At 31.8% G+C, this 27,255-nt stretch overlaps 1 protein-coding gene across 2 annotated transcripts in view; it reads left to right on the top strand.

Moving 5' to 3' along the window:
- Positions 1-27,255, top strand: part of LOC114326408 (outer dynein arm-docking complex subunit 4-like) — a 135,405-nt gene that overhangs the window by 56,600 nt on the left and 51,550 nt on the right. For both annotated transcript variants that reach the window (XM_050649871.1, XM_050649872.1), the window contains exons 4-5: positions 7,970-8,241; positions 26,334-26,770. In XM_050649871.1, the coding sequence (XP_050505828.1) occupies positions 7,970-8,241; positions 26,334-26,770 (709 nt within the window). The remainder of the gene's footprint in view (positions 1-7,969; positions 8,242-26,333; positions 26,771-27,255) is intronic.

The following is a 27,255-nucleotide window of genomic DNA, read 5'->3' as shown; positions in this document are numbered from 1 at the left end:
GTACTACCCATGATATTATTCTATTACTAAACCATTCTATAATTAAATTTTGAGTCAATAACAAAATATCAATGGTTTGTTTATATAACAGATTTCTAGGAAAATGTACCTGATCGAGACTTGAGGGTTAACTATTTGGAAATCCCTAAGCTTTATTAGTTTATTATCAGTTGTACAGTCGGTTACTGTATCAGAGTTTAATCACAAATTGCTATATCCTAGTTTAGTTTTTTGCGTATACCGAAAAGCAAAGAGCACGTTTTAAAACGTTTTAGACGTTTGTGTGAAAAGATGACATCTAAATTAAGCTATGGATCACACCTTATTCGGAACTTTCTCTAGAAGGAGATGGAGCATTTTGTAAACCATTCGGCAAATCGGTAAGTTTTATTTTTCTCTTTTTTTCTCGTCCCACAATATAACTAAATTCTAAAGCGGTTTTAGAATTCTAATTATTTTTTTTTAATTCTCAGATTTCAAGTAGAAAAAAGTACTTTATTGACCAGCATTGTGGAACCCCACTTCATAAACGTAATTTGGAAAAATTAAATTCCTCTAAGTTAGCCCAAATATCTCTGCGGAATAGTTTAAGCAGTTCAAAAATTTAAATTTGATTTATGCCAGACGATGATTGCATCCAACATCAGTGCCGGTTTATGCACTGGGCGCTTGGGGCGGGCGCCCAGGGGCCCGGATCCCGGAGGGGCCCGTATTTGCCCGTTCTTTTTACTAACAAAAAAGTAAAGTCCGCTAAATAATCTACGTATTTTCCAAAATAGAAAAAAAAATGACGAAATACCTGCGATTTCGAAATGATCTGATTTTAAGACTGATGACTTTATAAAAACTGCGAACTTTTAAACCAAAAAGTGATTTCTTAGAACGTTATAAAAAAATGTTTGAAGATGGAGAAAAAGCTTATTCTAGAAGATTAAATAAAAGCAGCTTTTATAGAGGAAAACCCAATAGAGGCAAAGAAAAGAGAGATTGGCTAATATAGGTACGGCGCAAGTGTTAAAGCTGTTTATTGTTACCCGTGCAAATAATTTTCAATTGAAAAAATAGTTTAACTGAGTTTGGATGGACCCACTGGAAACATTTGAATATTTTGCTCAAATCTCACGAAGAAAGCAAATTTCATCTGAACTCTATGATTACATTAATAACAAGATCATCATTGATTTTAGTTATAGACGCTGTCTTGAAAGAGCAAGTAAAATGCGAAGCTAACTATTGGATAAACGTCCTACGAAGAGTTGTTGTCAATACTAAATGACTTGCTTCTCAAGCAAGGACTAGCTTTCCGTTGATGCAATGAGGATTTAATGAGTCGTCATAAAGGAAATTACAGTTGTCTTGTATACTTGGCTAAATTTGACTATTTCTTAGCTGAGCATTTACAACGGAATGCGAATAAATGAAAAGGTTTAGTTAGCTATATCTCTCACCAAATTTGCAATGAATTTTTGGAAGTAATGAAATCAAAGCTTGTAGATACTTTTGACGCTGTAAATGCTTTAGTTAAAAACTAGGGACCATCAAACCTATTTTTGCCAGTTAAGCAATAACAGAGACGAAATATTAGCAATTAAAAATGAAGCCAAGACACTGCAGAATAAAATCTTTGAGACAGCTCTATTGACACAGATTTGGACAGAAACTTTGGAACGAGTTAATGCAAAAGCAATAGTGTGAACGTGAAGAAACTGTGGACTTAAACGTGTCAATTGGAGTGGAAATAATGACATCTATTTTGCGATTTGTTGGAGACGTAAGAAATGTCAAGCGCAAAAATATTTTTTTGCGAAGACGAGGATATATGATACAAAGAAGTTACATCAGCTGTTAGATGATTTTCTACTCTAGATAGAGAAGCAGTCAAGACGTCAATTAATACTTTTTATGTGAAATATAAAAAATATGTTGATGAAACCAAAGAGAACTTGCATAATGAAATTACCCATTCTATAACATTATGCCAAAAGTTAAATAAACATTTATAAAATTTGGTATCATCCGGGATGTAAAGATTGTACCTAAAGGTAACATTTCCCAATATTTTACCTTTACCGCAAGTTTATTTCAAGATACCAATTTCTAATGCATCAGGCGAGCGGTCTTTTTCGGCTTTAAAAGGAATAAAAATATATTTAACGCCAAATTTGGGTCAAGAAAATCTAGACGCATATCATTATTGTATTATAGAAAACGAAGACCTGGAGGAACTGAATTGTGATAGTATTATCTGACAGATTGCTAATGCCTTGGCAAGCAAAAAAGTGATCCAATTTTTGTCATATGTATTTTTTAGAATATATTTTTTTGTTTGTCATGTGTTGTTTTGTGTAATTTTCTGTTTTTTTATACATTTTTAAATGTATTTTTTGGAATATTTTTACGTTTGCTATTCTTCTTGTTTGCTAAAAATTGTGTATGGATTTTACGGGAATAAATACATAAATGTGTTTTCTTGTAAAAAAAATCTGACAACGAATAGCAATTAAGGGGGCCCCTAAATATTTCAGCGCCCAGGGCCCAAAGTTAGGTTAAACCGGCACTGTAACATTCCTCTATATAAAGTTAATAACCCTAGTTTTAAATGCCTTTTCGAAAAATATCTTAATAAATCCTTACCGGACGAGAGTACATTGAGAAAACATACTGTGGAAAAATATTATGTGGAATGTATTTCAAAAATTAAGCGGAAGTTAGAGCGCAATTTTTTGTATATTATCGTGGATGAAACGACAGATGTATGCGGCAGGTATATAGCTAATTTAATGATTGGAATTTTGAACGAAAACTTTTGCGAGAAAACCTTATTTAGTTGCCGTTAAAGAATTGGAAAAAACAAACAATTTAACAATAAGTCGATTTATAAAAGATAGTTTAACAAACCTCTTTTTACCCAACCCTATCCCAGTGACTAAAATAGTTTTAATGCTTTCAGATGCTGCGGCATATATGTTAAAAGCTGCTGTTAATTTAAAGATTTTTTATCCTAATTTAATTCATTGCACTTGTGTAGCCCACGGGGTAAATAGAATTGCTGAAGAAATAAGAAATCTGTTTCCGTTGGTAAATAATTTTATAAATTTTATGAAAAAAGTTTTTGTAAAGGCTCCGTTGAGGGTGCAAATATATAAAGAAAGACTTCCCGGTGTCCCTTTGCCACCTAAACCAGTAACTAAAAGGTGGGGAACCTGGCTCGAATCAGTTTTTTTCACTTTGAACACTGCAATGAAATAGAATTAGTTATGTCAGAATTTGATGATATTTCCGAAGCCATTCGAGAAGCAAAAAAAAATTAAAAAATCCCAAATTTAAACAGGAACTCGCTTATATCAATGACAATTATAAATTAATAGTTACCACAATTACCTTATAAGAAAAACAAGAGATAAATTTATGTGAGTCAGTAAACTTAATAGATAATTTAAAGACGAAAATTAAATCGGCACCTGGAAGTAACGGTCAATTAATTTTTAAAAAAATGAAATATGTTTTCGACAAGAATGAAGGTTTTTCGTTTTTATCTAATGTTGCTAAAGTTTTGAATGGGACATTTTCCGAGGAATTACAAATTATGCCAGATTTATTATCGGCTCTGAAATATGCTCCAATTACATCTGTCGATGTCGAACGTTCGTTTTCAATGTACAAATTAATTTTAAGTGATCGAAGACATAGTTTTAAGACCGAAAATATTAAAAAATATTTAGTTGTTTCTATTAATGATAAAGTTTTAAGTGGTTACAATGTTTAATTATTAATTAACAGTTATTTAGTTACTAGTTTATTTATAGTAATGTGTAAATATACTTGCCTTAAGTTAATATTACGTTAATTCACTTTGTACAATAAATAATAAGTTATATTCCTTTATTGCCTATATTTTGCCTAAATGTTAATATTCCTGCCTTTTCTAATACAAATCTTTGCCTATATAGGCGCCTTTTTCTTCAATTTTTGTTGCCTATAAATCCGACCCTTAATCGTGACTGTCTGTCCGTGTGTCCTTCCGTCTGCGAATATAACTCCTCCGTTATTAATACAAATAGAATGACAAATAATCTGTCGAATAAAAGCTTATAACCGAGGGATTGTATTAAAGATGAGAAATTTGATATCGGACTTCCGGTTTTAGAGTTGCAACCGGAAGTATTGTTTTAAAGTCACCGAAATAATATAAACGATATATTTTTCGACGTGCCCTAACAAGATCAAGAGAACAAATGTATACTTTTGGTTTTATATCATTTCCGGTTAAAATGTTATAACTGAAAGTGCCGTATTATAGTTGCAGAAATAGTACATGTGACACCGACGTTACACGAAGAGTTCAAATATTGACTTCCAGTTCTACTTTCGATTTCTCTGGGTGAAAACCTAGGACTTGTCCAATTACTTGTTTTGAAATTAAAAATCACACTAAGTTTTCTGTTCTTTTTTCACCCATGTAACTTATTAAAATAAACATTATAGAGGTTTTCAGGGACTTTCGGCCCTCGGTGACAATATAGTCTTTCATTCAGAGTTTAAAATTTTTTAAAATATTGGCTTTGTCCCGAAATTTTGCGCCTACACTCTGAAGAAAAATTGCTTGTGGGATTTTTTAACGGGCCGGATAAAGTAAGAAAAAGGGCCGGATCCGGCTTTTGCCCACCCCTGATTTTAAGGTATACGATGTCCGTTAAATTTTGAGCATTCTTCGATGGATCCACAATTCAGAGGTCTCCAATTTATTTACAGTTGATGTTTTAAGAGTCCAGGTCTCAACTGCATAGAGATGAGTCGACCAGACGTAGCATTATGATAAACGTAGTTGAATTTCGAGTTTGATTCGAGAATTACAAATCATTTTTTTTTATTTTATCGAAAGGTTTTCTGGCCTGTTCTATTCTCGATCTTATTTCTAGATCAGGATTTAAACTGCTATCGATCCAACATCCCAGGTACTTAAATCTATTGACCTGTTCTAAAATGTACCCATTTATTGTGCAACGTTATGGTACGTTTTGGTCTTTTCGAATTGATATCTGGTTTTGTTAATGTTTATTTTCATACCAAATTTCTCACAGGTCAAGTTGGTCTTGTTGATGAGACGTTGTAGACTATGTAGACCCAAGTCAGAATTCGCAATCCATACCGTATCATCGGCTTATCTGATGTTGTTGACATTTACGCCATTCACCTTGACTCCATACTTGGAATCTTTCAGTGTCTCTTTAAGTAGAAACTCGGAGTAAAGATTAAAGAGCAGGAATGAGAGAACACGTCCTTGTCTAACTCCTCTCCTAATTTCTACTTCTGCAGTCTGCAGCTGTGTAGAGTTTTACATACAGTTATAATATAATCCTTTCAATTGAGGTCACTAAAACCGTGGCTATCCAATTCCTGATTCCTTACCTGTAGGCTAAGTTAATAGTCTGGGCTGATTATCGGAGAATAGGCCATTTTTGGGAAAAGTTATTTACCAGCAATTTTATTGCTGGAATCGAATCTTATGATTGTATATATTAATAATATAGATATGCAAAGTTCGCAGATAGTCTGCTACTTTTTTTATAAACAAAATGGCGCCCGAAAATCGTGTTTTTTTCAATTTTTGCTCTATAACTCCAAAGATTTTAACTTTAGACCAAAAATACTCAAATAAAAATTCACCGCAATTAAATTCTGCATAGAGACGTGTCTTTTCCGATTTACTTCGACGAAAACTTTCCACGGAAAAAGCGGTTTTTTCCAACAAAATCTTTAATTTTCAACCAAACTTTTAGATAAGTAGTTGTTAGTTAATCAATAATTAAATAACTTGGTAACGTAAAAGCCTTTTCCGTATATATTATAATTCCAGAAGTCGATGGAAATTGAATAAACAGTTTAGCAACAATTGAAATGTTAATTAAAAATTTACGGTCGCTATAATAACGACAATAATTATGATGTATAAGAATAACTATGATTTTTTCATAAAAAGACACTATACCTATCTAATGTACTTTACAGAATTGAAATTGGGCTATTTAGGCGGCCTCAGGAATATTTTAAAATTATAAACAAGTTTTTGGCTTATAAACAAATAGAATATATCGGGAAATATTAAACTAAATTAAATTGTGAAAACGGTATTCGAAAGACAGCGGGAGAACGCTTCTTTTAAAAGAAAAAACGTTTAATTATGACGAGTGGTTCCTGAGATACAACCGGTCAAACTTGATCTAAATTTACGGCAAAGATATAAACAATAGGATAATAATTTTCAAACCATCACCTTTTTATTTTTGTTCTCTTTCTCCACACTAATTTTCATATCTTTAAAGTCTTCATAACATATATTATTATAATAAAAACTATCGATAATACGTGTGAAAATTGCCAAAAATAGCAAAATTCCAATAAAAAATTAGGTTGGAGAAAATGTAACCCTCAAAGTTCAAAATCGGTATACTTTTTTTGTTCCCTAATTACTCGAGTAGAGCCATCGAACTAATGCATTATTAAATGTCAAACTTGCTTTTGTTTTGTTATAATAAATTAATTTATTTATTATAACACAATATTTTAATTTGTTTAAATAAAAATTGTTTAAATAATTAAACAGCTTTCAAATGAGAATATTTATGTTTTTAACTTTAAAAGGTACACTTGTAGTAAGTTTATCTAAAAAAAGCCTACAACTGGAAAAAATATGTAATTTTCTGTTCTTATAAATAAATTAATCTATTATAACAAAACAAAAGCAAGTTTGACATTTAATAATGCATTAGTTCGATGGCTCTACTCGAGTAATTAGGGAACAAAAAAAGAATGAAGGAAATTGCTTCATGGGAAGCCGAGAAAATGCATTTTGTTAACGTATACCGATTTTGAACTTTGAGGGTTACATTTTCTCCAACCTAACTTTTGATTGGAATTTTGCTATTTTTGGCAATTTTCACACGTATTATCGATAGTTTTTATTATAATAATATATGTTATGAGGATTTTAAAGATATGAAAATTGGTGTGGAGAAAGAGGACAAAAATAAAAAAGTGATGGTTTGAAAATTATGAACCTATTATTTATATCTTTGCCGTAAATTCCGGTCAACTTTGACCGGTTGTATCTCAGGAACCACTCGTCATAATTAAACGTTTTTTCTTTTAAAAGAAGCGTCCTGCCGCTGTCTTTCGGAGACTGTTTTCACGATTTAATTTAGTTTAATATTTCTCGAGATATTCTATTTGTCTTTAAACCAAAAAATTGTTTATAATTTTAGAATATTCCTGAGGCCGCTTAAATAGTCAATAGTCAATTTCAATTCTGTAAAGTACATTAGATAGGTATAGTGCCTTTTTATGAAAAAATCATAGTTATTCTTATGCATCATAATTATTGTCGTTATTATAGCGACCGTAAATTTTTAATTAACATTTTAATTGTTGCTAAACTGTTCATTCAATTTCCGTAGACTTCTGGAATTATAATACATACGGAAAGGGCTTTTACGCTACCAAGTTATTTAATTATTTGTTAACAACTGCTTATCTAAAAGTTTAGTTGAAAATTAAAGATTTTGTTGGAAAACCCCCTTTTTCCGGGGAAAGTTTTCGTCGAAGTAAATCGAAAAAAACACGTCTCTATGCAGAATTTAATTGCGGTGAATTTTTATTTGAGTGTTTTTGGTCTAAAGTTAAAATCTTTGGAGTTATAGAGCAAAAAATTGAAAAAACACGATTTTTTGGGCGCCATTTTATTTATAAAAAAAGTAGCACACTATCTGCGGACTTTGCATATCTATATTATTAATACATACAATAATAAGGTTCGATTCCAGCAATAAAATTGCTGGTAAATAACTTTTCCTTGTATTTTGCTAATTAGCCCAGAGTATAACTTCTGTTCTTTTATTTCTTCTATCACATTTTTTTAAGGTTTTTTCAGGTACGCCTATTACTTGCTAAAAGAATATTTTCTGTATTTCAGAAATATACGACACTCTTCACGATGTAACAGAAACGAGTAGCAATATCGTTATACCACCGTTTACTGAAGAATATCCATTTTCTCCTGTGCAGCATTATACAACTAATATTGAAAATTTTATGTCAGAAAAGTATTTAGATGTCATGTATAGAGAGAAGAACTTCCTTAGAGATATAAAATATAAACATGGCATTGAATGTCCAAACGCTAAAGGAACACAAAAAATTAAAGCCCTGGCTAAGAAAGCATATCAAGTCGTATCGGGTAAACAGGTACCTACCTATTAAAAATAAACGTAAAGGGTCGTGGAGACACAACGATAAATCAAGCAACTTATCAATATTAATCGAGTTGTTGCAATTTATCGTTGTGTGTAAACGGTGCATCGCAGCGACTTATCGAAGTTGGAGTTGGATTGAAGTTGGTATCGGATTGCATCAACCTATTCTAACGATCGAGTTGTTTTAATTTATCGTCGTGTCTAAACGGTACAGCGATTTAGCGGAATTGGAGTTGGGTTGCGTCCATTTAGGAGAATCTTACCAAATTATAATTTATTTACATATCCAATTAAATGGATACCATTTATTTAATAATGCTTAGAATTTGATACTATGTGGCTTTGCCAATTAATCAACAATAATATAATACTTTTATCAACTATAAGAATTATATGTACAGGGTGATTGATTAGTGGGGTAAAGCTCCGTAGATCCGTTATAGTAATAGTTAGCAATAAAAGTTAATAACAAAAATTATTGTAGCCAGCTTTGAGATCCACATTTCAAAATTAATTAGAATGTTACAGGGTGTTCGATAACATAGTGGCAGATCAAACTTATGTTTTTTTTTTATGGAACACCCTATATTTTATTTTATACTCAAAATCATCTTAACTTCTCCATTACAAAAATATAAAGGTTTGTTATGTTTTATATAAAGGTTGAAACAAATTTTATATCAAAGTTTATGTGGGTACAAAAGATATTTTCAAGAAAGTATCCAAATAACACAAGGGGATCATTGTTTAAATAATTAAAAAGAGGTCATTTTTGCAAAAACAATTACTTTTTTAACTGCTGAGGTCATTCAATTACTAATGAATGTCTATAGGATTGTTTTCTGCAAAGCTGAAGGGTAAATATTTCACATAAGACTTACTAGATTAAATTTGAGTTCCTATTTATTGAACCCTTAAGTACTAACATCTTAAATCAATGGCGTAAACACTAACTAACCGCCTGACAGACGGGTTTAACATTTTAGTGGTAATTTTTGTTTTTGTTAAATATTTTAATGCAAAAAAAATATCTCGATGACTTACTGAAAGTATTTATTATCTAAAAAACACAGTAATTAATCTAGTTTTTCTGTATTTATTAAAATAAAAAATATTATAACAAGAATGGAAGGATTGTTTGTGTACCTTTTTACCCCTGAAAAAAAGTGTGATAAAAATTAAACAAATTAAAGAATCTTAATAAAAATTTATAATCGAGTTAAACAAATGGTAAGAAAAATAAAAATAAAAAGGTTTTTAAACAATGTTAAAACAAAAAAAAACTGACAGGTACTATAATTAGTACAGTGTAGCAATGGTAGTTAGTGGCAACATTTTCATCACAAATTGATTTCACTTCGCTTATGTCGTCTTCTGCCTCATCAAACCATTTCAAAAGAGTTTCCTCAGGGTCTTTATTCCCTTATTTGATGTTTTTTGACAAACTGGGGTACATTATGTGTAATGACGAACTGGGCACAAACACTAACACCCCGTCTATTAGACGGAAATCACACTTTGAGCCTAAATATCTTTCGAATAACAACCTGCAGCAAATTGCCGAATTCAATATTACTAAAGAACAACCCAACTTGAAAAGTCATAAACGGGTGACCTTCAAAATTTTCTATGAAGGGAAATATCCCACTTTCGACAAGCGATGCCGTCTGAGAGACGGGCTGTTAGTACTTGAGGGTTAAATAATTATACATAAACTTTAAAAACAAATATGCAAAAAATTATTTTTAGCGTTTTAAATAAGCAATATAAAATATCTTATTTTACAGGAGAAGTTGCGCTATGTTATGAGTATTAATTAAAAAAAAATTGGTCCAAAAATATTTAATATTTTTTGAGATATTGAATTTGTTTTTAAATGATACTCTATTTTCAATTGCAAAAACGCGGTTATTGCCAAAGAAATATTCACCTGTATTAAATCATATTATTTTTATTTTTATGTATATTTTCGATAAATGTATTAATAAATTCTAATTTCAATTAAACTTCCCCCTAAAATGGCATTTGAAAATTATTCAAATTTGTTTATAATTTGGTTTTTTTTAATAACTTCGCGGGGATTAAATATTTTGAAACGCCGTTTCGATAATTGGGTTCCTGGGAATTTTTCACTAATTAACAAATTTTTTTGTCTTTTTTCCTCTTCTTTTTTTTCTTGGAGTTATATTACTACGAGCCCTTATAGGGTTAAGTTTCATTAAGAATGTCGAATCTCTAAGTTGTAGATTCTAGACCTAAAATATTAAGATTGGTCTAAAATCACTTAAATAAAATGTGGCTGCTTACTGAGTTACAGGGTGTTTTATTTAAAAATTTAAAAATTGTTTTTACGAAGTACTTTCAAACAATTTGATGTATCCTTATTATACTTGGCAGAAAGTGTGGGTACTATACAGTCTACTAAATTGTGATAAATAAAAGTTTCTAGCTACTATCAGAGGCGTACGACAGGGGATAGTTAATGGTTGACCCTTCCCAAATTCTACGGCACTGAGAGAATTACTATTGTAGCGAAATTTTTCGATTCTCCAATACTTTCTATGTACATAATATACTCTTTACTGGTAACGATTAAGGCCCGGTTTTTCAGTGAGCGGTTAAAATTTTGGTTAGCTAACCTAGTTTAAATTTTAACCATTATTTTAAACCTCATAGCGTTTTTCAGTGCTTTAAATTAAGTTAAGGAAATATCGGTTAGCTAAGCACCTTTTTTCTTCTGTTGGCAGCAGTAACTGTACGTGCGCATGTGCAATTCGAGAAATAATGATCAATTTGACAGAAAAATAAATAAAAGACAATTTCATAACCAAATTAAAAAAATTATTAATGCAATGCAATATCAAGTTCGGAATATTTGTTTAGTTCATAACGTATACCTCGGTTTCATAAGAGAAGAGAATTAGAATGACTGGGACGATTTATACTTTTCTTCCGATTTTGTTTGTCAAAGACCACGGTTTTATCACTATTTGAACAGATTGACCAGGAAATAAAAAGTCAGACTCTTTGGTAGATAATTAAGTATTTTGCTGTGTAGACAAATATAAAATAATCTTTTTAAAATATAACTAGGAATCACGCATTAAATCCTGTTACAGTAAGTGTAAACATAGGTACCTGTTACATTTATATTTAAATATATTTCCTTATAATACCTTCCTATATAATAACGATAATAATTTATAATTTCAATAATAATAATTTCCTTAAAATAATAAGGAGGTATTAGAATACTTCCCGCGATGAAAGAAAATAACATAACCCAACTAATCCCTTCTGTCAGGCAGGTGCTCAAAAAAATAAACATGATCACATGATGCATTCACTGCACCAATGCGCAAGCGTAACCGCAAAATTCGGAGTTAAACCATCTAACGGGGATCGGTTAAAATCGTGGTGAACTTAAACGAGTTTAAGCTCTAACCTAGTACTGAAAAACTGATTAACCATGAACATTTCGGTGACCAAAAAATAAATAGGTTAACCCAGCACTGAAAAACCGGCCCTAAGTCATTAGTTTTCGAGATATTGGACGTTAAAAATGAAACGGCATAGTTATTTTAATTCATTCATTCATTCATTTTAAACTTCCAATATCTCTCAAACTAATGACTTTATTGATACCAATAAAGTTATTTACATACAAAGTATTGGATAATCGAAAAATTTCGCTAAAATAGTAATTCACTCAGTGGCGCAGAATTTGGGAAGAGTCAATCATTCACTATCCCCTGTCATACGCCTCTGGCACTAGCTAGAAACGTTTATTAATCACAATTTAGTAGGGTGTATAATAGCCACAATTTCTGCCAAGTATGATAAAGATACGTTAAATAGTTTTAAAGTACTTGGTAACAATAACTTTTAAATTTTTAAATAAAACACCCTGTAACTCAGTAAGTAGCCACATTTTATTTAAGAGATTTTAGTTAAATCTTAATATTTTTAGGTCTAGAATCTACATTTAAGAGATTCGACATTCTTAATAAAATTTAACCCTAAAAGGGCCCGTATTAATATACCTCCAACGAAAAAAAGAAGAAGAATAAACGAAAACAAAATTTTGTTAATTAGTAAAAAAATATCAGGAACTTAAGTATCGAAACGGCATTTTAAAATACTTAATCCCCGCGACGTTATTAAAAAATCAAATTATAAACAAATTTGAATAATTTTCAAATGCCATTTTAGGGGGGAGTTTAATTGAAATTTATATTTATCAATACATTTAACGAAAATATACATAAAAATAAAAAATAATGAGATCTTAAGCAGGTGAATATTTCTTTGGCAACAACCGCGTTTTTGCAATTGAAAATATAGTAACATTTAAAAAACAAATTCAATATCTCAAAACTATTAAATATTTTTTGACCAATTTTTTTGCTTAATACTGGTAACATATCTCATTTTAGTCTGTAAAATAAGATATTTTATAGTGCTTATTTAAAATGCTAAAAATAATTTTTTGCAAATTTGTTTTTTAAGTTTTATATACAATTATTTAAATAAATAGGGGGTCAAATTTAATTTAGTAAGTTTTATGTGAAAGATTTACCCTTCAACTTTGCAGAAAAAAATCCCACAGACCTTTAGTAATAAGTGAGTTACCTCAGCAGTTAAATAAGTATTTTTTTGCAAAAATGACCACTTTTTAATTATTTAAACAATGATCCCCTTGTATGATTTGGATACTTTCTTGAAAATATCTTTTGTACCCACCTAAACTTTGATATAAAATTTGATTTAACCTGTACGAATTTACATTTTGACTTTTTTTATTTTATTAGGCTAATGGTACTTACAAAATTATAACCAATTTTATATGAAAATCGTAACAAATTCAACTCAATGTATAAATAAAAATAGGCACAAAAGCAATGGATTATTGATGCCATATTTTTTTATTTATTATCAAAATTTTCATAAAGGATTGATATTGCTAATTTTCTTTATATTGTATACAGGGTGAGTCACAACGCAAATAAGTACATTATTTTCTCAGTAATTTTAAATGGAACGCCCTGTATTTTATATTACTAACAAAAATTATCATTACCGTATCTACTTTAATTTTTATAAAACATTCCCTATGTCTAAATTTATTAGTTTTCGAGATATTTTCAGTTTTCAGAGCAAATTATTAATTACGGGTCTAAAACTTTCCAAATTTTGAGTAAGTCATGACTGGATTGTTTAAAACTGACAATTTTCGATTACTGATTAATATGGTAGGCGAGCAAAGTATGCTAAATATGCAGTCACTCGAGCGCTGTGGTGACCTACTCGGTTGTGATTATTAGGTTAAATAAAATTTTCCATTTTAGTGGGACTTGCTATTTTTTAATTTAATTTTCCATTTCCAACAATCGTTTTTTCCGATCATAGCGCCATCTATCCATAACTCGAAAAAATGTTTCGAATAAAAGTTGGTTATTTTTATGTAGAGAATCCAAATCTGTAATAAAATTTGGGACTCCTATTTAAGAATTTAAAGTCACCCCCCATCCCACCTCCGTAAGGGGTCGTGTTTGGTACAATTCGATAGATTTTTTAAAAATGTAGAATAAATTTATTTTCAGTTTTTCGATCTGATGTTTATTTTGCAAAATATCGCTGCATTTGTAATTTTAAATTTACCCCTCACCCCTCTCAGTGGGCGGTCATGTTTGGTATGATTCGATAGATTTTTGAAAAATATTGTACACGTTATTTTTAGTTTTTCGATTTGACGTTTATTTCGCGAAATATTCCCTTTATTTTGTGAAACAATTCTCTTTTTTTTTTCGCTCAAATCGTCAGATTTTTGAAATCTACATTCTTCTGCATGTACTTAACTTACCTTATCTTAATCTGAAAATTTCAAGTATTTTTAAAGATAGATTTTTTTTCGGGCCCCCCTTAACGAACTCCCCTGTGTTAATAGCCAATATATGGTAGAGGTACATCTGCAGGGTACCAGGTTTCTCCCCATATGATAATCTGACGCGCTCGAGTAACTGCAAAAATCTAACAATTAAAAACTACTTTTTTGTGTAAGTACAAAATGTAACAACAAGAAAGAAAAATAATTTATTAGTTATAAATTTTGCAAAAAACAAACAAACACAAAACAAACATTTTGCGAAAACAAATAAAAACTACTTTTGTATGTAAATGTAACAAATAAAGAACGAAGAATAATTTATCAGTAAAAAATTTTACAAAAAAGTCATGAACACAAAACACAACATTTTTGAAAAAATTAAAATATTTTAAATATTTATGTAATTACAAAGTTGTTCAAAATGACCGCCTAACACATTATATGCATGGCTTAAAACGGTCATTGAATAAGTTACTTACACTACACTACGAAGCATTTGTATATTAACACTTCGAAATACAATTTGTATTCTATTTTTCATCTCTTCTCTTGTTGTTGGAGGCATTTTATAATCTTCATTCTTAAAGTAACCCAAAAAAACAGTCCAGTTTATTAAATTCTGGTGATCTGGGTAGCCACGCTACTGGTCCATTAAAAAATGAAAATATCTCGAAAATTAATAAATTTAGACAGAGGGAATGTTGTATACAAATTAAAGTACGGTAATGGTACTTTTAAATAGTGATATAAAATACAGGGTATCCCATTTAAATTTTACTGAGAAAATAATGTACTTGAGTTTTAACTCACCCTGTATTAGATATAAAGAAAATTAGCAATATCAATCATTTTTAAAAATGTTGACAATAAATAAAAAAATATGGCATCAATAAACCATTGCCCTTGTGCTATATTTTTATACACTGAGTTGAACTTGTTACGATTTTCATATAAAATTGGTTATAACTTTGTACATACCCTGTATAACATACCCAACCTTTATATTTTTGTGATGAAGTTAACAGGATCTATTAGGATGAAAACTCGTTATAATTTATTGAAGGGTGTAAAATGTACACAATACTCCCCTCTTCAATTTGTTGTGGTCAATCACATCGCGATAAATTGCAGCAACATATCACAGCGTCTAAACAGCGTTTCAATCATCAACAAATCACAGCAACTTGTCATCACAATAAGTTGCTGTGACTTATAGCTGTGTCTAAACGCCGCTTAAGAAATATATCTGTTATAGTGTAGCAAACAGAAGTTGAACCTCGTAAACTGGACACAATTCAGGTTTATTTTTTTTTCTGGTATATCAAGGGGTGCTTATAATGAGACTAACTTTTTTTCAAAAATGTCTCCCCGGAATCCCTAATTTGTGGTTTTGGCGAAACGTAGCCCTTCCTGTAGGTTTTGCAAAAAATGTCTTTAATAGAAATATGAAGAGGACTATATTTCCTACAATTTATTTCCCGACAGCATATGTCTAAATGTCTATCACCCACCGTTTAGCGGATGTGGCGCCCCAAAATTTTAAAAAAAGATGTTTAAAAAAAATAATTTTTCCCTAACTGTAATGGGAATCAAGATGAAATATTAATCGCGGCGGTGATTAATCACAAACAAGTGGCTGATTTTTTGGTATGGGTTTCATTTAATTATAGTTACCCATTTTTTAATTACAGGGAGTTAAATTTTAAAAAACCCCTTTTTATTCCATCTGAACCGCTTATGCTAGCGTAAACTAACTTTCAGCGATTACCCATGTACAAGTGTTATGTACAAATTCGTACAATGCATCCCCATATTTTCCCCGGAACCACTCCAAAAAAAATGAGAATTAATAAAGAAAATAAGCAAAAATTTATTTTGGACCACCACTGTGGCTAGAGGGTGCCAAGAAAATAAAATATGCGTAGGTCATAACGTGTAGCCCAGCCGACAGTGTGTTCTTTTGTTTGCCATAAGAACGTTATCAATAAAATGAACAGGTAAAGAAAAAATAACAAAAACTGGAGCCCGCCAAAGCATTTCTGTGGTTTACGGCGCCACTGTGCTGTAACGGTTGCTTATAGGAAAAAAATGTGTAGGACCTTATTTGTAGTGCAAATAGTGATCTTCAGTTCTGTATAAAAACGTGTTCGCCAAACTTATTTTAATTAACGTTCTTATGGCAAACAAAAGATTTCATCTTTTGATGAAATTTTTTTTGGTTTCAGGGTTTGCATTAGGAAATAGCTTTTAGTGTCCATGGATGGGTAAAAAGAACGTGTAGCTCGATCAGGGAACGCAAAATTTTACGAAAACCTCCAAAAAAATAAAGGAAAGATGAAAATTTGGGAATAGGTAGCTGAAATTGTCTATTATTATATAAGAAAAAGTTTACAATTCTACATCCCCTCCATTTTACAAAAATTGGAAAATACGGGGTGAACAATTTTTTCTCGGGGGTGAAAAAATATACATTCAGAATGAGTCCGGAATTGGGTAAAATGACTAATTCTAAGTAACTTTTGTTCTATAGAGTTTTTTTTACTAAGTCAATACTTTTCGAGTTAGTTGCGAGTGAATGTGTTCATTTTTAACCAAAAAAAAAATGTCTTTGGACGGATTTTCGGAGATAACTCAAAAAGTATGTATTTTAGCGGAAAAAATATTCTTAGTAAAAATATAGCTTATAAAAAATTGAAAAAAATGGTGTATACCTGACGTCTGCAGACCCAGTAGAAGCAGAGTTGCAGCTAATGAAATGTAGGTTCTCCTTCGTCAAATTCCAAATCGAATATTTCAATGTGAAATAACCAAAACACAGAGCACTTTTAGGAGAAAATAAATTACAACTTTTTTAAAGTGTTTAAAAACAGGTTTATTTTTGTTTTCAAAAAAACTTCTAACATTAAAAGTAAGTGAGTTACGCTCAAAATATTGTTGGTCCGTTTTATTTTTTGGTAAAAAAATGGCGAAAGTCACCCCTTAATTAGCTTCTCAAATAAAATTAATCGTTACCGCTTTACGAGTTACTTTACTTATGTAGTTTTTATATTATCTATAAGTTTCATTGGTTCAAAGTGCTCAGTTTTGAAAAAAATTGGGTTTAAAATAAAACATTTTTTTTATTTTGAAAAGAATCGTAACTGTTTATGGAATTAACTTAAAAACAATTAGGAATACCAAAAATCTCAAAGTGTAATAAAATGTACGTTTTGCTTCTCTGAATATTTTTGATTTTTTGTTTTCTTGTTAGACAAAAATTGGTTATGCTATGGCTGTTCAAAATTTGCCTAAACTCGTGATTAGTTACTCGTTCAAGCCATTTTAACTACAGTTTTTTTCAAAACGGAACACTTTGAACCGATGAAACTTACAGATCATATAAATAATACATTAGTCCAGAAAGCCACTGCGCATCCGCTAGGAAAAATATTCTAATTCGGATTCTTTGCACAATCTTACTCAAAAAGGACTCCTTTTAACAAATTTGCTTGTTGCCAGGACCAAAAAGTGGTAAAAATTTTTTAAAAGTTTTTTTTTTGTTTTTTTCCTAAAATTATTTTTTTGCACGGAAAAAAGTTTTTTAGGTTTTTTGGATCATTACAAAGAGAAAAGGTCTTTAGTGACTTCTCTCTAAAAATGATAGTTTTTGACATATAAGCGATTAAAAATTGAAAAATTGCGAAATCGGCCATTTTTAACCCTCAAAAACTATGTGAAACGCTGAAAATTTGAATGTTGCCAAGTTTGGTAAATATTCTTTAAACATCGATTGATGAAATCCCGAAGAGTTTTTTGCAATACAATATTTAAAACTCATTTGTTTTTTAATTGCTAATCAAGCGTGCACGACACTATTTTCCACCGACAGTATGGTGCAAATGAAAGGAATAAATTCGTTATTTCGAAAATCGGCGACTTTAAGGAAAAATCCCGAAACAGGTCGATTTTTAATTTTAAAATATGATATTGTGGCATATATGGTATACTAGTGACGTCATCCATCTGGACGTGATGACGTAATCGATGATTTTTTTTAAATGAGAATAGGGGTCGTGTGCTAGCTCATTTGAAAGGTTCTTCAATTCTCTATTCAGTATTATAAACATTTACATAAATATTTATACAGGGTGTCCAAAAAATTTTAAGTAAATTAAATTATTTGACAAAAAAAGAAGTAGAAGGACACCCTGTATAAAAAATTAAATAAATGTTTACATTACTTGATGGAGAATTGAAGAACCTTTCAAACGAGCTACCACACGACCCCTATTCTCGTTTAAAAAAAACATCGATTACGTCATCACGCCCAGACGGATGACGTCACTAGTATACCATATATGCCACAATATCATAACTTAAAAATAAAAATCGACCTGTTTCGGGATTTTTCCTTAAAATCGCCGATTTTCGAAATAACGAATTTATTCCTTTCATTTGCACCATACTGTCTGTGGAAAATAGTGTCGCGCACGCTTGATCCGCAATTAAAAAACAAAGGAGTCTTGAATATTATATTGCAAGAAACTCTTCGGGATTTCGTCAGTAGATGTTTAAAGAATATCTACCTACCTTGGCAACATTCAAATTTTCAGTTTTTCACATAGTCTTTGAGGGTTAAAAATGGCCGATTTCGCAATTTTTCAATTTTTAATCGCTTATATGTCAAAAACTATCATTTTTAGAAAAAAGTCACTAAAGACCTTTTCTGTTTGGAATGATCCAAAAAACCTAAAAAAAATTTTAAAATTTAAAAAAAATTTTTCCATGCAATAAAAACAATTTTAGGAAAAAAACAAAAAAAAAACGTTTAAAAAATTGTTGACCACCTTTTGGTCCTGGCAACATGGAAATTTGTTAAAAGGAGTCCTTTTTGAGTAAGATTGTGCAAAAAATCCGAATTAGAATATTTTTCCTAACGGATGCGCAGTGGCTTTCTGGACTACATAGACAAAGTAACTTCTGAAGTGGTAATGTTAAAATTTATATGTGATGCTAATTAGGGGGTGATTTTCACGATTTTTTTACCAAAAAATATAAGGGACCAACAATATTTTGAGCGTAATTCACTTACTTTTAATAGTACAAGTTTTTAAAAAAAAAACAGAAGTAAACCTTTTTTGAAACACTTTAAAAAAGTTAAAATGAATTTTCCCTAAAAGTGCTCCGTTTTTGGTTTATTTCACATTGAAATATTCGATTTGGAATTTGACGAAGAAGAACCTACTTTTCATTAGCTGCAACTCTGCTTCTACTGGGTCTACAAACCTCCTGTTTACACCATTTTTTTTCAAATTTTTATGGGCTATATTTTTGCTAAGAATATTTTTTTCGCTAAAATACTTACTTTTTGAGTTACCTCCGAAGAACCGTCCAAAAACATGTTTTATTTTGTTAATCATGAACATATTCACCCACAAATAACTCGAAAAGTATTGACTTAGTGAAAAAACTCTATAGAAGAAAAGTTGTTTAAAATTAGTCATTTTATCCAACTCCGGTCTTATTTTGAATGTATTTTTTTCATCTTCGAGAGGGGGTATTCCGATGTGGAATTGTAAACTTTTTCTTATATAATAATAGACAATTTCAATTAACTATTCCCAAATTTTCATCCTTCCTTTATTTTTTTTGGGGGGTCAGATTGTTCTTTGATCGGGCTAGTGCACAAAATTATATATGAAACATTTTAATATAGGATGTGTGAAGGATTCCAAGAAAATCACTTTCTTTATTAATTCGCCTTTTTGGGGCGGTTCCGGGGAAAAAATGGGGGTGCATTTTACAAATTTGTAAATAACACCAGTACATGGGTAATATCTGAAAGTTTTTTTACTCTTGCATACGCGGTTCAGGTGGGGTTTTTTAAAATGTAACACCCTGAGAAAAAAATGGGCAATTGACCTTAAATGAAACGTATACCAAAAAATCAGCCACTTATTTGTGATTTATTACCGCAGGGTTTCTTTTTGATTTCCATTAAAGTTAGGGGAAAATAATTTTTTTTAAACATCTTTTTTAAAAATTTGTAAAATTTGGAGCGCCACCCCCGCTAAAAGGTGGGTATACTAGAGTATACTCTAGCCGTTATTCTGGAACAATCCACGCTCATCTCTACCACTCGTCCATGCTCTGTCGGCGCGCCTACTTGAGGTACGTTCTCGAACTCTCTTTACCCCTCCACCGACGCCTCGAATATTCGATTACGTCATTCTCGAGTTGTGTACCATTATACGGGGGTCGGCCAAGAGTTCTCTTTCGTTACAATAGTATATTACGCTAGTCAATGGGAGCAAGAATAGGGTATTACCTCCGAATTCTATCCTACTGCATGGATTTTAATGAAATTTTGGGCCTAGCCTATACTTATCTCCTAATTCAAAGTCTACCCTATGCTGATGTGAGCTTTTGTCTTGGGGGTGGCTCCTACCCCTTCTCGTGGGTGGAAAATTTTTTGGTTAAAATAGCCACGGAATTAGCTAGATATCCTAATTTTAAGCAAAAACTGTTCTGCAATTTTTTTTAAAACTCAATACTTTTATAGTTATTCGTGGTTGAAAATTGGTCATTTTCATTGAAACATAACACCTTTTCGAACGGTTTTTGCAAATACCCTAAAAACTATGCATCTAACTAGAAAAACTATATAAAACATTATTGTAGCTTATAAAAAAAACAATGAGATTCGTTATTAAACAAATTTTCTAGTTATAACACAAAAAAAGAGATATGGTAGGTGAAAAGATTTTGTTTTTTGGTGCATGCTCAAATCAGTGTATTCAACTTGAGATAACAGAGAAACAGTCGATTTGAGGTATAAAATGCTACTAATACCGTTTGTAGTGCTTGAGAAGATCTTTAAAATGAGCAATATTGAAAGACGATTATATTCAAACTAACCGAGATATGCTGCAAAATAAATTGATGATCAATGTATTTTAAGAAAAATGAGAAGTGTATTTAACCCCTCATCCACCAGAATTTGAATGCATCGTTTTCCTTGTTGTTTCTATGTTTAAAAAGTTGGACGGGTTTAAAATAAATAGTTTTTGAAAAAAATTAAGATCAAATTATAGAGCGCATTTTTAAATTTTCTTAAAAATCTTCCTTTTTCTCCAAGTACTTGCAAATGATAAAAGATACAGTAATGAAAAACCAAAAAGAAGTTTTACCTAGGAAAACCCTATATTTTTGTACTGTACCTTTTTTTCGTATTTTTAATCATTTTCGAGTTACATGGAGAAAAAGAAGATTTTTAAGAAAATTTAAAAATGCGCTTTATAATTTGATCTTATTTTTTTCAAAAACTATTCATTTTAAACCAGTCTAACTTCTTGAACATAGAAATAACACTATAATAAAAAGTGTTGTAGAAGTAAAACGATGCATTGAAATTCTGATGGATGAGGGGTTCAAATTAATTCTCATTATTTATTAAAATACATTATTCACCAATTTTTCTTTGTAGCATATCTCGCTTAGTTTGAAAAAATGAGAAGTATATTTAACCCCTGATCCACCAGGGTTTAAATGCATTGTTTTCCTTCTACATTACCTTTTACTATAGTGTTGTTTCTATGTTCAAAAAGTGGGACGGGTTTAAAATGAATGGTTTTTGAAAAAAATTAAGATCAAATTATAGAGCGCATTTTTAAATTTTCTTAAATATCTTCCTTTTCCTCCAAATAACTTGAAAATGATAAAAGATACAGTAATGAAAAACAAAAAATAAGTTTTTTCTAGGAAAACCCTATATTTTTGTACTCTACCTTTTCTTCGTATCTCTTATCATTTTCGAGTTACATGGAGAAAAAGGAAGATTTTTAAGAAAATTTACAAATGCGCTTTCCTAATTTGATCTTATTTTTTTCAAAAACCATTCATTTTAAACCCGTCCATCTTTTGAAACATAGAAATAACACTACGATAGAAAGTATTGTAGAAGTAAAACGATGCATTTAAATTCTGATGGATGAGTGGTTAAAATTACTTCTCATTTTTTATTAATAGTATATTATTCAACGAGCATTTAATGATGGCTATTACTCACGATGATGAAGTATTTGGATACTCACATTTTTATTTGGATTAGTAGAAAAATATAATTATCAACTACTAACATTATTTAAAACGAAAGATTTTATTTTCCATAAGAAAATATATTTTATATACCTATGGCAACACTGTTAGAATTACCCTCGTTGAGCTTATGAAACAATCAACCAGTTGTCATTATGTCATGGAATGGCGGTGGCTTTTAAAAGTAAGACATATTTTAAGGCAATTACATGAAATAGAACGTGTGCTCTCAATTAAAATCTATTGTACAATCAACAGTAAGTAAAACAGAATTCATTGATATGAATTTTATATCCGTAAGTTCTTTTACGAAATTAATACCGACTATTTATTGTTTACCTTTTAATAACGTCAATCTTAAAATGTCAAATGTTGAAATTTAAACGTAAAAAATATACTAACCCATTGTTAAAGTTAAAAATCCTTTAAACATTTTTCAAATTTAATTGTTCATATAAATTACAATGATTATTTTATTAAATAAACAAGTTTAAGTAATTTTATTTGCTAATAGGTATATTACAAGTGCCATGCAACACTTGAATCTAACTTCAACCCATGAGTAATGACCCGCGAGTAACTTCAGCCAGTGAGTAATGAACTATTACTCACGGGTAAAGTAATGGGTGTTATTATCTATTCAAAAATAGCGAATAATGAGTATATTATTATACGGTCGTTGAAAAAATATATTAGTCACCAATATTTCTTTGCAGCATATCTCGCTTAGTTTGAATGTAATCGACATTTAATATTGCTCATTTTAAAGGTCTTTTCAAGCATTATAAAAGGTATTGATAGCATTATACACCTAAAATCGACCGTTTCTCTGGCATTTCAAGTTGAATACAACGATTTGAGCACGCACCAACAAAACAAACTCTTCTCACCTACCATATCTATTTTTGTATTATAACTAGAAGAGTTATAAAGGAACGAATCTCTTTGTTGTTTTATAAGCTACACAAATATTTTACATAGTTTTTTTTTCGGTAGATGCATAGTTTTTAAGTTATTCGCAAAAAACGTCCGAAAAGGTGTCATTTTTCAATGAAAATGGCCAATTTTCAACCACGAATAACTCAAAAAGTATTTAGTTTTAATAAACAAGTTTTGCTTATAATTAAGTTCTCTAGCTAATTCCGTGCCTATTTTAACCAAAAAAATTTTTACCCCCGAGAAGGGGTAGGAACCACCCCCAAGACAAAAGCTCACATCGGCATAGGGTAGACTTTCTTTCTTGGGTAAAAACCCTACCTATTGTAAGGGCCGGTTGTTCGAAAGCTAATCAACCATGATCATTATCAAATATTTAATTACTGTCACCAACTGTCAATGTCAACTTTGTTTGGGTTGCTGAAAACATAATATGAAATTACTAATCAATTATGTTAATAATTGTTATGTTAATTGATTAACTAATCTCATAATTTTAATCAATTATGTTTTCAGCAACCCAATAAAAGTTGACATTGACAGTTTTGGTGACAGTAATTAAATATTTGATAGTGATCATTGTTGATTAGCGTTTGAACAACCGGCCCTTAAAATATCAAGTACATCGATGTAGTAGGATGGAATTCGGAGCCAAATACCCTCATTGACTGCCCTATATAGTTACCTGGGTAGCAATGGAGGGAGCCTTATCGGATACGGGAGTGGCTATTCTGCTTTTAGTAACAGAAACAAGTCAACCAACGTAGAAAACGAAAACAGATAGAAAGGAAGATCACATGTAGCACTTGGAGTATCTGGAGAACAATTATTTAAGAAGAAAAAGATAAGAAGCGCAAGTTTTGCTTTAATAAAATTATTAAATAATATTAAAAACAAAAACTGTTTTGACCAATTTTCTGGTAACAATTTCGTGGTTTCTAAAATTTGCAAACCAACGAATTGCTGGAGCAAAGAAAGCTGAGGAAGATCTAAGAAATGCGTCTCATTTCTCGCCTGTCCAGCTCGGTGAAATTCCAACAAGAAATAGTTGCGTATACTCACAGGAGTATATCTAATATAAATAAATAATCATTTCGTTTTAAAACGAAACAAGAGCCGTCTTATATTTCAGTTTGTTCAGAGACCATTAAAAGCACCCTAACCGGTTTCAAATCAAAGATTTGAGATAATCGAAAATGCACTCTCTAATGATAACCTAATAAGGTTTGAAACCGGTTAAAGTGCTTTTGAAGCTCCCTGAAGAAACCGAAATATAAGTTTTACAACGAAATACTTTACTTTTTCGTGTCTGGATCCGACTACCGTTTTTCTGCCCAATATCGGGCCACGTCTCCTCCCTTTGTATTTGCGAGCCATAAATCATCGAGGGTGCACTGTGATGGGCAAAGTCTGCATACTCTCAGGTGCTCCACGTTCTGTATTTCCCCACATTCACAAAGTGCGTCGTTATCTGTCTTGACGCCCCATTTAATGAGGTTCTGTTTTACAGGGGCAACACCTGTGCGTATGCGGTTGACTGTCCGCCAGGTTCTCCAGTTCAGGTTCATTCCATTAGGTCGTTCTGGATGTAGGGAGAACAGTTCGGGTGGTTCGACGCTAACATTTCTCATAAACCTTTTCCTTGATTTAAGTCGACTGGTTCCTGGCGGTTCGTCAAACCCGTATAATTGGTGCCTTTCATCGAAAGTTTGCCTGAACTTCTCCACATATTGTGAGGCGCATCTACAGTCTTCTGGTGATGCGAATCCAGCTGCCCGGTACAGTAGGGGTAGAGTGGTAGGCTTCATGCAACCGGTCATTTTTCTACATGTTTCATTTAACGCCGTGGTGACTTGTTGAGCGTATCTATATCTACCCCAAACGGGACAAGCATATTCCCCTGTTGAGAAACATAAGGCCTCAGCTGTTGACTTTAAGACCTGGGGGTTTGCACCCCACTTGCTCCCTACAAGTTTCCGGAGAAGGTTGTTTCTCGTAGAAACCTTTTGTCTTGTGCTCTGACAGTGGAATTTATACGTTAGTGACCGGTCTACTATCACTCCAAGATATTTGGGCCTATCAGTATGTTCCAAGCGTTGTCCCTCCCAAGAAACATTCCGTTTTACATGCGCCAGATGGTTGTTGAGATGGAATTCACATACTTCGGTTTTTGTAGGGTTCGGTTTTAATGAGTTTTGTTTGTAGTAAGTTGACATCATCTTTAAAGCCTCTTCCATTGTCGACTCCACTTGTGTGAGTGTTTTCCCCTTTACGGCGATACCAAGGTCGTCAGCGTAAACAAAACTCTCAGTCTGAGGGTGCATTGGTTGGTCGTTGGTGTAGATGTTAAATAGGGACGGCGCCAGAACGCTTCCTTGAGGTAGGCCAATTTTTTGGGTCCTCCATCTGCTCTTCTTTTCATTTAGCACAACGTAGAAGCGTCTATTACACAATAGTGATCTAATGATATTTAACAGGTCATAGTCAAGCACAGTGTTATAGATCTTAGTTAGCAAGGTTCTGTAGTTTATCGTATCATAGGCCGCTGTGAGGTCTTTCAAGGCTACTCCCACTATCTCTTTCTGTTCAAATACCTCCTCTATGTACTCTGTTAGGTTCAGCACTTGGCCTGTGCATGATTTACCTGGTCTGAAGCCTGCTTGTTGTGGGATTAATTTTGCATCTAATTTTTCCTGGATGCGGTTCAAAATGAGGCGTTCATACAATTTATAAAAATGGCATAGCAGAGATATCGGACGGTAGCTACCCGGTAGTTCAGGGTCTTTCCCAGGTTTCAGAAGGGCTACTACTTTTGATTTACACCACACTTTAGGAATCTGGTAGGTAGAGCAACAGATGTTAAATAGATCGAACACCCATTGTTTCGCTTTTTCCCGGAAGTGTTTTACAACAAAATGAATATTTATAATTAATATAAGAATTTAAGAGGATGAATTTTGACATTTTTACAACCACTGAAACCACGAAAATGGGAAATTGTATAAAATTTATAGATGACTATAGATGAATTCTACTGTTGGAGCGGAAAATGGAAAAAAGAGCAAGGGCCGGAATGGGAATGATAGTCATCAAAGAATGAGCAATAACATTCCAATCAAGGGAACTTATAAATGAATTATTTTATATCAATGTATTCGTTATTTAACTTATCTTTTTATTTTAAGGAGCTTCTACGTAGTCGTCGTCCATTTTACCACCTAAGATATCAAGTAGATAAATGTACCACAAATGTTGAAAAGCGGTTAAAACAAGAGCAGTATTTAATTCAACTAAATTACAGAAAAGAAGCCGAAGCTTTACTTAAGAAAATGGTGATTGCTCAAGATAAACATAACCTCTACACCACTCTTACAGCATGTGAGCAACTAGATCATTTTTGTCAAAACAAATCAAAGAAATACCTTCCAGACAAACAGTATTTTATGAGTGAAATATTCAAAGTAGTAAGGAAAGCCTTCTATCAGCTTTTGCGACTGAATCCCATACAGTTTAAATGGGATCAAGAGAAAAGAATTATGTTATCATTTGGTCTACCAGTAAGTAGATGTCCATCAAATGATTCTGTGATAAATAATTACCAACCTGCTTTTGTGGATTTTAGGTAAGAGTACTATGATATACACTACAAAATTCAATTTTGACTTGCTATTTTAGGCTCATTTCGCACCATGCGAGTCTAGTCCAGTCACGTCCAATCCAGTCAGACGCTCCAAGGTTCTTTCTTGTTCGGTTTCACTTTTTACTCTCGAGGGTTTTGGAGGTCTTTGAACACGATGGCGATAGACTCCAAGGTACCTGGTGCCCAGGGAGGAACTTATCGCCTTTAGTTTTATGTTGTAATAAAAATCAATCAATAACCATTACCTAATCGGAGGGTTTTGGTGGTCGCCGCGCACGAATTTCATGACGGCGATAGTCTCCTTGGTACCAGGTGCCCATGGTGAAAATTGTCGCCTAGAGTTTTATGTTATAACCATTCAAAATTAGTCAATATCCATTACTCGGGTGTACACGAATTTCATGATGACGATGGTTCGGAGTACATGGTTTAGTAATGAAAAATTCGTATTCAACGACTCCCCGAGT

The sequence above is a fragment of the Diabrotica virgifera genome, chromosome 4 (genome assembly GCF_917563875.1).
Source record: "Diabrotica virgifera virgifera chromosome 4, PGI_DIABVI_V3a".
Classification (NCBI taxonomy): domain Eukaryota; kingdom Metazoa; phylum Arthropoda; class Insecta; order Coleoptera; family Chrysomelidae; genus Diabrotica; species Diabrotica virgifera.
Note: the sequence above shows the minus strand (reverse complement) of the source record. Positions and strands in the feature narration are given on the sequence as shown.